The 13,771-nt window shown below is 43.2% G+C and overlaps 1 protein-coding gene across 1 annotated transcript; it reads left to right on the top strand.

Annotated features, from left to right (window-relative positions):
• Nucleotides 1-35: 35 nt before the first annotated feature.
• On the top strand, nucleotides 36-4,130 carry COQ7 (coenzyme Q7, hydroxylase). The gene is made up of 6 exons (XM_058849815.1): nucleotides 36-163; nucleotides 325-515; nucleotides 933-1,047; nucleotides 1,160-1,299; nucleotides 2,848-2,916; nucleotides 3,588-4,130. The coding sequence occupies exons 1-6, from the start codon at nucleotides 94-96 to the stop codon at nucleotides 3,663-3,665; spliced, it is 663 nt and encodes a 220-aa protein (XP_058705798.1). The 5' UTR covers nucleotides 36-93; the 3' UTR covers nucleotides 3,666-4,130.
• The last annotated feature ends 9,641 nt before the right edge of the window (nucleotides 4,131-13,771 follow it).

The following is a 13,771-nucleotide window of genomic DNA, read 5'->3' as shown; positions in this document are numbered from 1 at the left end:
TGATTGGCAGCTGCGCCGGTCAGTGCGGCGGCGGCGCGGGGTCAATCGGAATGGCGGGAGGGTGCGCGCGGTGATGACGTATTGCTCAGCGCGATGGCGGCGGCCGCGGGCCCGGTTGTGCGGTGCTCGCTGTTGCAGCGCCGGCCCCTCCGCTGCGGGCCGGGTACGGGCTCGGCTCCGCTCCCTGCCCGCCCCTCGGGCCCCCGCGCCGCCGCTAGGGGCAGCCTCAGACCGCTCGGCTCCGCGGGTGGCAGCGTCCACCCGCCCGTCCCGCACGGGGAGCGGGCGGCGGCGGAGCTCGCGTCACCTTTGTCTCTCCGGCAGGTCCGCGGGCTGTGCCCGGCGGGGACGCTTCCCTCAGGCTGTGCAGCACGCGGGTGGCGCAGGAGGGCATCAACAAACCCGTCATAGACCGCATCATCCGCGTGGACCATGCCGGGGAGTACGGGGCGAACCGCATCTATGCGGGGCAGATGGCCGTGCTGGGCAGGTCGAGCGTGGGACCCGTCATCCAGGTGAGCGCTCCTGGCAGCGACCCCCTCTTCTCTTCAATCTGCCTTTGATTCACAGCGGCCCCGTGTCGGCGAAAGATCGGAGCCTTCACCGCAAGGTTATTGGCCATTTTTTCCTAAGCACTTCCAAACGTGCGGGTTTAAAAAGAGTGGTGGGGTAAGGGAGTTACCAATGCTACGTTTACTGTAGTGTTCTATTTCGTAAATGTTTTTATGTTACCTTCTTATAACTGTCCTCGTCTGTCCTTTTTATAAGGATCCATTTCTTTCTGCACCGTTTCTTCCCTGTGATGTTAGTGTTACAGTATTACCTCAGCTATCACAGCACACGTGGTGTGAACTGTTGTGGTTTTTTTAATTTTATTGGAAATGTATATCTCCTGTGGTTTTATGCTTCTCTGTGATCTGGTTCTTTTGCAGCAAATGTGGGATCAAGAAAAAGACCACCTGAAAAAGTTCAATGAGCTCATGGTTGCATATAGAGTTCGACCTACTGTTTTATTGCCTTTCTGGAACGTAGCAGGTTTTGTTTTAGGTGAGTTTGTATAGTTCCTATTTTTGTTGTTTTGTGAAGTCTTCAATTGTGTTAAATTTTTTGTTTTGCTTCAGATTTAATTGTATTCACGTGTCTGGTACTCCAATCCCAGGGGCTGGAAGTGCTTTACTTGGAAAGAAGGGTGCCATGGCTTGCACAGTGGCTGTGGAAGAGAGTATATCAGAGCACTACAACAACCAGATCCGAACTCTAATAGAAGAGGATCCAGAAAAGTACAAAGAACTGTTGCTGGTACTTAACCATGACTTAAAAGTAGTTTTACAAATTGATTGAATTATCTGATGTGATTTAGTCTTTTAAAAATAATATGCTTTTAGAATTTACAGTGGATCTTTTTGTTCTGTCACTCACAATGCTGAAGTCAACAGAAACTAATAAAATAAAAGGATGCTTTTTCCTTCACCAGCACTAAATGGATCAAGCACCAAAATTAAAACATATATTAGATTATCTTCAGCATGCTTTCAGTAATACAGTGTTTCCCTTTCAAGTGGGAGAATTATGCTTTAAGTTTGATTAATTTTAATTTAAAGGAAGGGTCTAGAGGGGAAACGGGAGGAAAAAGGAGGAAATATTGATTGCACAATAGCTGTGTTGCCCTCCTCCGAAGGCATTCAAGTACCTTCACATGTTCCTTAACCTGTAGGGCCCAGAGCTACTCAGAGAGCTCAGGGTGAGTTTGAGATGACCCCCTCTTCAGCCCCCTCTGCCCCTGCTGTGTTTGCTACACCTCAGGGTGGGGTTTGCCGTCCTGGCACTGCTGTCAGCCAGCACCCTGTTCATGTTCTAGTCCTGGATGCTGGGAGTGTGTAAGGAGCTGATGTTTGTCAGCTCTTTGAGAAAATAATTTCCCAGACATTTTAGGCATCAAACTGGGGCACATTCCTGTAAGGTGGTTGTGGGAATTGAGCTGTTTCCACAGGCAGCACATGGAACTGGTTCATTCCCAGCCTTGCTGGCTAACAGTGTGTTCAGTAGTGCATAATGTAACATGTAGCAAAATCTGATTATTCCAATGTATCCTATTGTTACAGAAATTGTATCTGAAGTAACTGGGGTTGTGTTGAGGTACACCAGGGAAACAATGCTCTTGAAGATAATGATTTCATGGAATAGATAGAGATGGCACAAAATAAAGAGAAAAATCCAGGCAGTGAGTCTGTTCACTGTGCCAATATGAGGAGAACTAGTGAGGACACCAAAAGCAATGCAAACCTGTTGGGCAGGGACAGTGCCCAGATTCCTGTAAGTGCTGAGCTCTTCATTAAGTAATCCTGGTCAGCTGCAGGCATCTCAGGAAAAAATACTCTTAACCTTTTTGTCCCAGAAAAATTAGGAGACAAACAGTTGTTCTTTAGAGTATGCTAGAATGGACAAAAGCCTGGTTAGCTCACAGGGAACAACCCTTACTGATTGGCAAGGCAGGGGCCTTAACTCCTTTATACAAATTGTCAGAATAATGTGGGGGTGTGAAACTAGTCAGTGTTAAAAGTTCCTATGACAATAGGGGTTTTTTTTAAACAATGAAAAAGATGGTGATACATTAATTAAACAGCCGCTTGAACTTAAAGACTTCTTTGGAGACCACTAGAAGAACTTCAGGTTAGGGGAATGCTGTAAATAATTCATTTCTTGCTGAATTGGAGGTTCAGATCTTGGAGAAGTTTTTGAGAGACCCTGGCTTGCCATGGTGCACATAATGGACAGCAGCATCTAGTTTTGTGTACTGGCTGCCTTGATTTCTCTGCAAAGTAAGCTCAGTAACTGCTGTTTTTAAAGGTAATAAAGCAATTCCGGGATGATGAGCAGGAGCACCACGACATTGGGCTTGAGCACGATGCAGAAGCTGTGAGTAGAATCTTGACTAATTGATGCTGGCAATAGGGATATAAATGTGCTGCTCTTACCTTCCTTACTTGGGACTGGGATGTGGTTCTTTGAGAAGCAGAAAATAAGGCTCTTGATACTCTTTCCTAAAGATACACATAAAAATGTCCTGCATATTATAACTTTCATTTTTCTAGAACAGAACTCAATCTGTTGAAATTCATGTCAACATGTTAAAGTATTTTGATTTTTTTCCTAAGAGATGTCCTCTGCAAATTTTTAGATTTTCTTTTAACTTCAGTTTAAACTAAATATTTTTGAAGATAAAGGCTAATTAGTGCTATCCATACATTGCTGGGAACTGGAGGCATCATCTTATTAGGAAGTGTGAAATTCTGAACTAAATTCTGTGCTCCCTTGGATACTCTGTGGGGAATGTGTGGTTTCTCTCCTATTTTTTCTCTTTACTTACATTTGTGGAGAAATAGAAATATTCTGAAAAGTTGATAAATGTTAATTTAGTTTTTTCTAAGATAGATTAGACTGCAAATACAGGTGAGGTTTTCTTGGGGGGGGTGTGTGTGTTTTTTTACTTTGATTTTTTTTTTTAATAGTCCTTACTATTCCTTATCACAATCTGGTTCAAGCAAAACACTTCAGTAGATGTATTTAATCTTTTATTCTTTTTGCAGACACCAGCTTATTCTGTTTTGAAGACAGCCATACAACTTGGATGCAAAGCTGCAATATTTTTATCAGAAAGAATTTAGTTATATTTTCCATAATAATTGTGGCAATAAACTGTGACACGAAAGTGTATGGAAATTGTGGAAGACTCAGCTATTTTATTCCACTTTTTAAATTTTTCTGCACTAAGCACTTGATTCAGCCATCCTTTGTCACATTGAGTCCCCATTTAAAAGTCTATATTAAAGTCAGTAGACCTAAATGTGAATAAAGTCGGCAGAATTGAGTCTGTGTGAACTAAACCTCCTATTCAGAGACTGTTCACAAGGTGGCAGCAAAATATACGTGGTTTATATATACAATATTTGCGTATGGATGCACACACAAAAATTATAAATATGTTCTCTGTTCCCTTCAAATTTATGTGTACTTGAAATAAGCTGGGGCAGATAATTTTAAAATAGTTAATACTGGTTGTTTTCAGGGTGAGTGAAGCAATAGTAAGTATTTCTTTTCAGTCCATCTTGAATAAAAATTGGTATTATAAGTTTTACTTAAAGACTTCTTTTTGTTTTGGGGTGTGCTTTTTATCAAGTACAGTTCCAAATTCAAGGCTGTGGTTGCAGATTCTCTGAAGATGCCTGTGGTGGTGTTCAGCAGTGGTGGCATTGGCATGTGACAGTGACAGAGAGACATGTTCACATGATTGTCCAAGATGTGGGTGGCCCCTGAGACCATTACACACTGCTCACTTGGGGCAATATATTTTAAGAGACAAATCTCATGTTAAATGTATTTGTTTGGCCGAGGGCTGGGAACATCAAATACCAAGAAATTGCCATGTGAGGCCTGTGTTTGGTCATATCTGCTGTAATTGAAAGTGCTCATAGAGAGTTCTTTGTCCTCAGCAGCTGAACACATCCTGCACATTTGAGAAGTGTGTCAGACAGTAGCACTGTCTCCAGCTGCAAGCATGAAATGTGAACTGAAAGATCAAATCTGCTTTATGCTCTTGAGAAGGATTTTTTCTTTAATGGAGCAGCAGATTTCTACCCATCCATTAAAGTGTGGGTCAGCTGTTCTGCCACTTCCAAACCTTGTGCATTTTCCTGCTCACTGGCAGTTTACTCTTTTTTTTGCTGTTGTTTTACATAGAAAATGGAGCAGCTTTTCATTTTTCTCATGGAAAGGGGGCTTTTTTATTTTTTTTTGTTTAAAAACCTGTTTCAGATTTTGAAAGACTAAAAAAAGTAGCAAAAGGTTACAAATGAACAAGAGGTGCTTAGTGCCGTACAATTCTATTGTACAGCAGCTGCAAGGCTGTAGTTACTTTTTTATGTTGAGGCAGAACTAAGCTGAGTAACACCAGCCATCCCAGCAGGGGTTAATGGCAGGCAGAGGCCAAAGTATATAGCTTATACAAATCTGTTATCATAGTGATCCTCAATGAACTCTGCTCGTGTTTACAGAGGAAGGGAAGCTTGGATCAGAGAGAGACTGAAATGCTGCGTTTTCAGAGCAGGGAGTGGGGAAGATGACAGTGTCTTCACTGTGCCTTTGAGTTTTGTGTCTTCCTTGTAAATGATAAAATACACACATAATTTGGGTTTTATAGTATGCAGTGGGATGAAACCCTTCCCCTCATAGTAATGAAGTCTTTTGTAGCTCTTGTGATAAGCCAGGGCTTGATCCCAATTTTCTCCTGCAGAAGCAGTTCTATTTCTCAGTGAGGAGGAGCAGCAGGTGCCCATCTGTGTGTGTGCAGGGCTATAAGGCTGTTACCTGCTCTTTGAACAGCATTTCACCTCTTGCTGGTTTCATCTGCAGTCAGTGCTGGGGACAGCCTGGCCCCTCTTCTCCAAAGCTGCTCTTACTCAGAGATAAAGGTAATAATGGTGTTGGGAGGGGAGTGACACGGTCAGATGGTGCAGTCTGGGGCTGCTCCTGGAGCAGCAGCTCTGCACTGTCTGTAGGCACTGCAGAAGGCCCGTGTGATGCCTTAGATGTGCAGCTCTGGCTGTGCCAGGACACGTTTCAGCAGCAGCCAGGCAGAAATCAAATCCCCATGGCTAGGATTAACAAGGTGATGCTGACACAAGCTGAAAGGACTTTTGTCAAGGGCATGTAGTGATAGGACAAAGGTTTATGGCTTTATGTTGATAGAGGGCAGGTTTAGATTAGATAGAAGAAGGAAATTCCTCGCTGTGAGGGTGATGAGGCCCTGGCACAAGTTTCCACAGAAGCTGTGGCTGCCCCATCCCTGGGGGTGTCCAATGCCAGGTTGGACAGGGCTAGTGGAAGGTGTCCCTGCCCATGGCAGAGGGCTGTGGAATGAGGTGAGCTTTAAAGTCCCTTCCAACCCAACCCAAACCACTCTATGATTCTGTGATTTATGATGCAAATTATGTAAAATGAGATTCATAGGTTTGTTTGGCAGAGAGCTAAATCATTGTCTGTCTTGGGCTTCATTTTTGTCTGGAGTAAATCTGTGTGGCTCACTTGAGCACACAGAGCTAAGCTTGTGATCAGCTGAGGATGTGCCATACAGTCCCTGTATGACATGGATTGTACATCTCTATTTGTTCTTAGTATTACAGGAGTTATTTAATCTGTATGCATCTGCCTTGTAACTTGACTTTAGGGAAGACAATTGCAAATGGCAGTCATTTTTTGTCACTAGCTTTGAAGTTGTGGCATGTCGCTTGAGTTCTGCACATATTTTTTAGCTTGGGAGGCTTAAAGGGCTAAGGCAAAAATATTGGCCAATTTAAAGGAGGAATGTGTGTTATAAGGGAGGAGATTAAAGGTACTACCATTTTTCTATTTGTTACTTCAGTTTTCATTGTGTCTGACATGAAAAATCTGAATGGATTTAGAACAACAGCAACTTTTCAGTTGTACTTCAGAGTGGCAGAACTTAGCTGTTGGAGCTTGTTGATACTCTTTTTTAGAGTTGTGGGGCTAATCTAATGTTGAGTAAACTAATTAAAAGTTCAGGTTCAGTGGGTAATGTATTTCTAAAAGCTTGACTGTGTTAGAATGAAAATTCCAGTTATTGTTAGGTGCTTTCAATAAATGCAGTCTCCTGCTCACTTCAGGTGTTTTTGTGAAGTACCACCTTATGCTACAGTTTTGCAGAGCAGGGAATGGTACCTCTGTGTCCAGAAATGCACCTTATGGCAGCAGCAGTGTTTCATTATGTTAGGATGCAGATTAATAAATCTATGCTGGTATTTTAAAAAATGGGGGGCTCTGAATTCTAATTCTAATTCTGAAGGTCTTTGTCTCACAAACTCTGGCCATGGCACTCGTTTACTTGTGCTTGTTCTTAGCTGGGAGTAAATGATGTTCTGATGGAAGCCCAGGAGTCAAGCAGTGTTACTTGGAAAGGAGCTCTGGAGGTCATCTTGTCCAACCTCCTGCTGGAAGCAGGGCTGTGGCCAGCACTAAAGCAGGTCAACCGTGAATTTTTCCAGACAGGTGATGAAAACCTCCAAGGACAGAAATTTCACAGCATCTATGGGCAGCCTGGTCTGGTCCTGCATTACCCTACCACTGGTACTTTTTTTTTCTGGTATCTATCCTGAACCTTCCAAGACTGTCACTGCTGCTGCTTGTTATGTCTTGTAGCATTATGGAGAAGAGTTTGCCTCCACTGTCTTGGTAAATACCCTTTGAGTAGTTTTAGGCAACTATTAGATCACTCAGATTAGCTGTCCTTGCAATGCCTGGTTCCTGAACTGGCACAGAGGAAAAGAAGGGATGCATCTCATGACCACCTTAACAATCTCATTGTCTGCTTAAGACTTCAGGCTTCATATGTCTTCTTTTCTTGCAGTGATTTGTTCAGTGTTACTTGTGCCTAGGACAGATGGATTTATTGATTTTTATGGTACAGGTGGACACGTGTAGCCCAAGATATTAATGACAGCAAGTCATACATACAGTGGGTGTTTTTCATATTTAAAATACTTTTTCTGGACTATTATTAAAAAGATTAATTCTGGCACTAAAAGTGCTTTTCTGTTTTCTCTGTGGCTATTGGCCAGCCACCTGCCTGGGCTGTCCAGGTCAGAGCAGAGGCAGCAGTGGGTGAGTGGGATTTGAATATTCTTGCAGTACATTTTGAAGACAAACTCTGCCAGCAGTGTTTTAGCAAGTTGTCAAGAATTTATCCCAAGCATGTGGCTTGAGGGCACCTGTATAGTCAGAATCTGCTAACTGTATGTAAATGAATAAAACATTTAGTGGAGTGAAAAGCCTTTGCTCATAGGTGCAGACAGACATGCAGTGTCAAGGCAGATGACTCAGTCCTGTTGATCTTTGTTGCTATCTCTGCATTAAAGTGAGCTTCCTTTTTAAGCAGTAGCCTATGTCTAATTTAGGGCTGTGTCTCATCTTGCTGATGATAGACTGCTTCCTCCCTCCTGTGGGGCACAGCCATGCTCCTACCAGGTCTGTGGCAGAAATACTCTGGAAATGAAGTTTGAGAGGAGCTAAATCTCCATTGTGGCTGTATTATTGTCCTAACCATACAGCACTCCTGGTATGTGAAAATGTGCTGACCTTGCTTCTTCTAAGCTGGGTTTTATCCAGCAAAAGAACAGCAGCAGGATTTAAAATGACTGGAGAGATTATTCTGCAAGTGTAGCTTAATGGCTTGATTCCAGCCCTGACCTGGAAAGGTAACTGCTAGAGACAGATGAGGAGCTGTCTTCCACATCTCATCTTGTCAGCTCTCATTGTTTGACTTTGGCAGGAAAAATGCTGTTTACTTGAATACTTTGAAGGTGGTTGAAAGAAGACTTTAGACATGGTTGAAATGGGATTTTTTTTTTAATTAATAACTGTCCGCTTTTCAATTCCTCCCACCCAAATATCACAGCAGTACTTGCTAATGAGAAATAATTATGTCTCAATTTTAAGTGACACAAGTGTTATTGTTTACACAAAATGTGAGAATCTTGTAAGACATGGGGCATATGCTTAGAGGGATAATGCATGAGAATCAGTTCTGCCTTCTCAGGGAGCCAAGCCTTGCAGAGGAAGATGACAGATACATGTGTTTATATACAGACTCTAGAGCTGGCTGTGTTTGCTTATCATTTGTCATAAAAGCAAAGACTCGCAGCACAGAGCACTAGTTCAGCATAAGCTGGAACATATGGTCCTCTCCAGCAGATGTGACACGAATTCCAATGCTCACTGGATGTTTCAGGCTGATGACCAGCAGGAGGATTTACCCTGATAAGGTGGGATGAGTATTCTTGAAGCTTTCCTGTGGATTGCTGGTCCATTTGGGGTTTTTCCATGGATAGGGCAGAAGAAGCATGGCCTGGTTTTCAGCTTGTATTGCTGGCAGTTCACAGCTGCTGAAGCAGCTACCTGGACTCATCTGATACATTGCTTAGATATGATGTTGCAAACTCCTGAGATAAAAATACTTGCATGAAGCTACTGCTTTGGAGTGACCTGATAGTTCATTCTTGCTTTCCAACTGACTCATCATTCTCCACAGACTTGGTATTCAATCAGAAATAACTCACCAGACCCAGTGGTGAAAGCCCTGTGTGTTGTTTTCAATGACTTTCCAACTAACAAGAAAATTCATAGTTATATTCTTCCCTCTTTTTATCTACCTACACATAACAAAATACATGTGATACTGCTGCATCCTTTGCTTTTAGATGCTGTGTTGTGACACACCCTCCATGTGTCATCTTGTACCGACCTGTAGTGAGTTAGAAATAATCAGCAGAACTCTCAACACATTCGTCTTTCTGATGTACTAAAAAAAACCCTCAAAAAACCTAACCCCAAACAGCCTTATTATCACAGCCATGAGAAACTAATAGAACAGATTACACATATGACCTGCATGTGTTAGGAAAACTGCACAAAACCAAAAGAAGTTTGCAGAGGAGATTTCCTAGAGACTTTCATCCACTTTGTAAAACCAATGATAAATTTTTCTGCATCTGGCAATTATTATGCCATACTCTGCTCTTACTCAATGTTCACCCTATTCATCTTAGACAACACTTACTCATTCCTGGGTTCTCTCACATACCAAGATATTAATCTGTTTCTCATACAAGCAGTCACTGATCTCAAATTGCTGCAGCACACCAGCACAGACTTGATTCAGTATCTGTTTTTGTTTGCTTTCTTTGTTCTTGTTGTTAGGAAGAAAGAATCCAAAGTGGATCAAAGTCCATTTGGTCTCTGGAGCTGCACCCATGCCCTTACTTACCACCTCTGTATTTAGACTTGCGTGCTCTGAGGTTTCAGAAGTCATAGCCACTACTCATCTGTATTTGCCTTAAATCAAACAACTTCTTAAATGAATTTTAGGTGTTTCATTTTTCTTTGCATTCTTGGACATAAGTTTGGTCTGATTTTTTCTGTGGACTTTGCTTTCCTTGGCTTCTAAACTAATTTTATAAGGTGTTGCTTATTTGAATCATGTGGTCAATGGCAAGTGCAGCTGTGCCCCTTACCCAGCAATGCCTTGCTTCAGGGAGCTACACACACAATCAAAGTCTGCTCCAAAGGTAACTAATTACAAGTGGAAGCATTATCATGACAATTGACTGTCATTATTGATGGGTGGGAGGAAATATCTGTGCAAATCCATATCAATGTGTGCTTCTTTATCCTATGGCTCTGCTGACTCAAGTGCCTTTCACTCAGGGCCTGCTCCCAGAGATAAATGCTGCTATGGCCTGAGCCACGTTTGGGGTGCACTCAGCTGCACCTGGAGAGCTGCAAGGGGACAGGAGGTGGCTGGAACACGCTGTAGTTGGAGCCTTTTACTGTCCCCATCTTCAGGACTGCTGGGTGCGCTCCGCTGGCTCTTGCAGCATGCAGAGAGCACACAGGTGTATTTATGTCTGACCTGGACTTGGTGAGCTGGTGACAAAGGGTGAGCTTGCACTGCTGAGCAGGAGCTGGGTTTTCCTGGAGCAGAGGAGAGGTGGTTTCATGCTGTCCCCATGACCTGCAGGCATGGCTGGAGGCCAGGAGAGGACGTGTCTGCCACTGGGCTTCCACACAGTGAGCCACTCTTATGTTCAGGTGTGTTTTGAGCTGGGTGCCTTGCCTTTTGCTGATGGATGAGGACAAGCATTAATATTAGTTATGCATGTTTCTGCTCCCTATCTTTGATCAGTGGAGAGGCTGTAAATGGATTTGTTGCCTGGCTGTTTTGGGGCATACCTATTTTTTGTAATGTACATCTACTTGGGGAGCTAAATCAAGGGAAATAAATTCAATGAAGCACTCAATCATCATGAATAATTCATTGTTCTCTAATATATTTAGGAGTGATATTTAAAATACATTTATTTGGCCTATAATTCATAAACCTGTCAAAAAATTGATTTAGGAAGAGGGTTTATTATTTATTCCAGAGCCAAAGGCTAAAATGCTGCAATTGTGTGAGCTGAAATATTTTAGCAAGTTCAGATGCTTACCCTTAGTATTTCATACTTCTTAAATAACTAAAAGTCTTCCCACAGAGATGAGCTGTTGAAGCTCCCCTTAGAGCAGATCCCAGAAATGCTGTAACCACAGCAGAGCACAAGGTATGGAAATTTCAAGTGTATAACTTCCAATATCAAAGTGCTCTCGGAGAGAACTTGAAATTCATGCAGCCTGAGGCAGCTCTCTCCAAGCCTCTGTCATCTGTCATGCTGGGGCAGCAGGCAGAGCAGAGAGATGGAGGGAAAAACACATTAATATGAGGACAGTGTTGTGTCATTTAAAGAGATGCAATGTGAACAGAAGCTTGGTTTTGGGTAGGTTCAGTTCTTTGTTTTTTAATTCATGCTCTTCATTCTTTGCCCACCATGGATATCCCTTTTCTGTGCTACCCTGGGGACCAGAAAATTATTGCAGATGTGGCTGGCACCACCACACTCTGCAGCACCACATCCACAGTCCCTAAAGAGAGAAGCCACAATGGGCTCAAGTCTTTTACTGCTCCACACTTTAACATTTGTGTCCTCCTTCAGTTGCAAGCATATTCTTTTCCATTCAGCCATAAAGATCCCATGGGCCCTGGTGACCCTCTGGCTAGGGAAGGAGCTGGTTCTGGGCACTGCAACATGAACCCAGCGCTGATAAGATGTTTGTAAAGCCCCCAGTGAGGGATCCACTCCCTTGCATTGGTGGGTCAGCCAGGTCATGGATGTGTCTGTTCACACAAACAATAGGGAGAGTGAACCTTTTGCATCCACCATTCTCCTCCCCTGTTTGCAGGTGCCACTTTAGGGATAGCAAAGGGAACCAAAGACAGAATGTGTTCTGGAAGTAAAGAAATAACATTCAAACATGAACCAGCTTGTTGTAAAGGCAATTTGTGCTTGACCCCAGTCTCCCTTAGGGGAGCCTGGGCCATTCCTGTTGTTTCAGTGGGTTTGCTTTGCATATGTATCTATGTGAGAAACTTGTATTTTACAGTTCCAGGAAGTAAATATGCCTTCTGTATCATAAATCTTTAAAAAAGAGATTTAAGTTGAATAAGGTAGAACATGAAAGATGCTTCCACCTCTGTTCAAGTGGTTGATGCTGTAATAATGAAACCTATGACACCAGATGTAAAAATAGCTGTCATTAAATGAGCTCATCTGAATGGCCTTAAAGATAGGAATATGCTGCCCTTGCTGCCTTGCAAATGAAGTAATTGTGTTGCTTTGCATTGATCTGTGGAACGTTTAATCTTAGTTAAAGGGATGCAGCCTGAGAAAACACAGTGGAGAGATGCTGGGAAGAGATCAAACTTAGCCTTCCTGGTGAGGCTCTGTCACTGTAATGCTCATCCCCTCACAGGACAGTCAAGCAGGTAAAGAATTTACTTTGGACCAGGAAGATTACGTAACTGAGGCTAATTTTTAGCCATGATATCAATGACTCCATGTGCAGACATTTCCTAGACCAAGAATTGTGCTGCAAGGTTTTAATTTCAAATTTCAGATGCAGCATCCTCCAGCATCTTTCCACCCAAATTGGGTTGGCCAGAGCAGTGAACTGGACACTGCCCTGTGTGGGTTGGTGCCACTGGGGTGATGTTTTCTGATGGAAATAATCCAGCTGGGGATTACTGCCAGGCTCCATATGTGGGTTTGGGTGTGGTGTGAAACCTACCTGAGCCCAAGGAGCTCTGCTCCCATCCCTCTGGGAATGCAGTGAGAAACACTGCTGGCTTGGCCCCTTTGATATTTTAGGGTTGTTTGACTCCTCTGCAGGTCACTTTTCTTTTAAACCATTGGTTTTTCCCCTCTCTGTCCTTGGCAGGATGAGGTGAAGGTCATGGACAGGGCTTCCTTAGAGCTACCAGAGCCCTCCAGCCCTGCAGAACAGGTGCTGTGAGCCAGAGCATCAGCTTTTCCCACCCTAATTGCTGAGTGCTGATAAGCCAGTTTCCCCAGACAGATCCTCCCTCACTCAGGTTTCTTCCCACGCTGTATTTTCCTTCCTTTTCCCTGGGTGGGTGATCCACCTCAAGCTCATCAGGAGAGTGTCAGCTGAGGCAGGATCATCTCATTATTTGAGGCTGTAAACCGATAACAGAGCTTGTTCCCTGTTGTGTGCTTCACTTTGATTCTGTGAGCTGTAGCTCATCACTTTGCACCTAAACTTCATCTTTGTAGCTTGCTGCTGCAGGGTATTTGTCAGGCACAAAACCCCTTCTCTAATTTCATGGCAAGCTTAGGGGTACGTAAATCCAAAGCAGAAAGACCCAGTAATGACAGTCACTGGAGGGGACAGGGGCAGCTGCTGCTGCTTTGCTGCTCTTGGAAAGCCACCAGTGCCACTGACACAGCCCTGCTGAAACCAGCACAGAGCTGTGGGACAAACCTGGGGTCTCCTCTCCTGCTCCCTTGCATTGGTTGTGAAAAACAGAAATGGCACAACAACCCCAAACTGGTGTAATGAAACTGTTACAAACCTTGCTAAAAATACTCTGCTTTAATCAGTGAATTAGGGCTCCTTTTATTAGTTCAGCAAGTTTTGGTGCAAATACACATTTCAGTGTAATTAAGCTAAACTGTTTCAGTCAGTGATTAAAGTTACATTTGAGCAAACACAAATTCGTCAAAGATTAATTAGATCAGTGTTCAACTGTTTTTGTTAAACTACTTTTACACAAGCAAATGAACGGTTTGCCTCTATCTGATGCTTTTTA

This window comes from Poecile atricapillus, chromosome 14 (genome assembly GCF_030490865.1).
Source record: "Poecile atricapillus isolate bPoeAtr1 chromosome 14, bPoeAtr1.hap1, whole genome shotgun sequence".
NCBI lineage: Eukaryota > Metazoa > Chordata > Aves > Passeriformes > Paridae > Poecile > Poecile atricapillus.
This window is presented reverse-complemented; position numbering and strand designations above follow the sequence as displayed.

Bases quoted from the DNA above. Each gene is read 5' to 3' on its own strand.
- COQ7 (XM_058849815.1), top strand. From the start codon at position 94: ATGGCGGCGGCCGCGGGCCCGGTTGTGCGGTGCTCGCTGTTGCAGCGC. The intron at 516-932 runs GTGAGCGCTCCT...GTTCTTTTGCAG, and splicing joins GCGTGGGACCCGTCATCCAG to CAAATGTGGGATCAAGAAAA. The intron at 2,917-3,587 runs GTGAGTAGAATC...TTCTTTTTGCAG, and splicing joins TTGAGCACGATGCAGAAGCT to ACACCAGCTTATTCTGTTTT.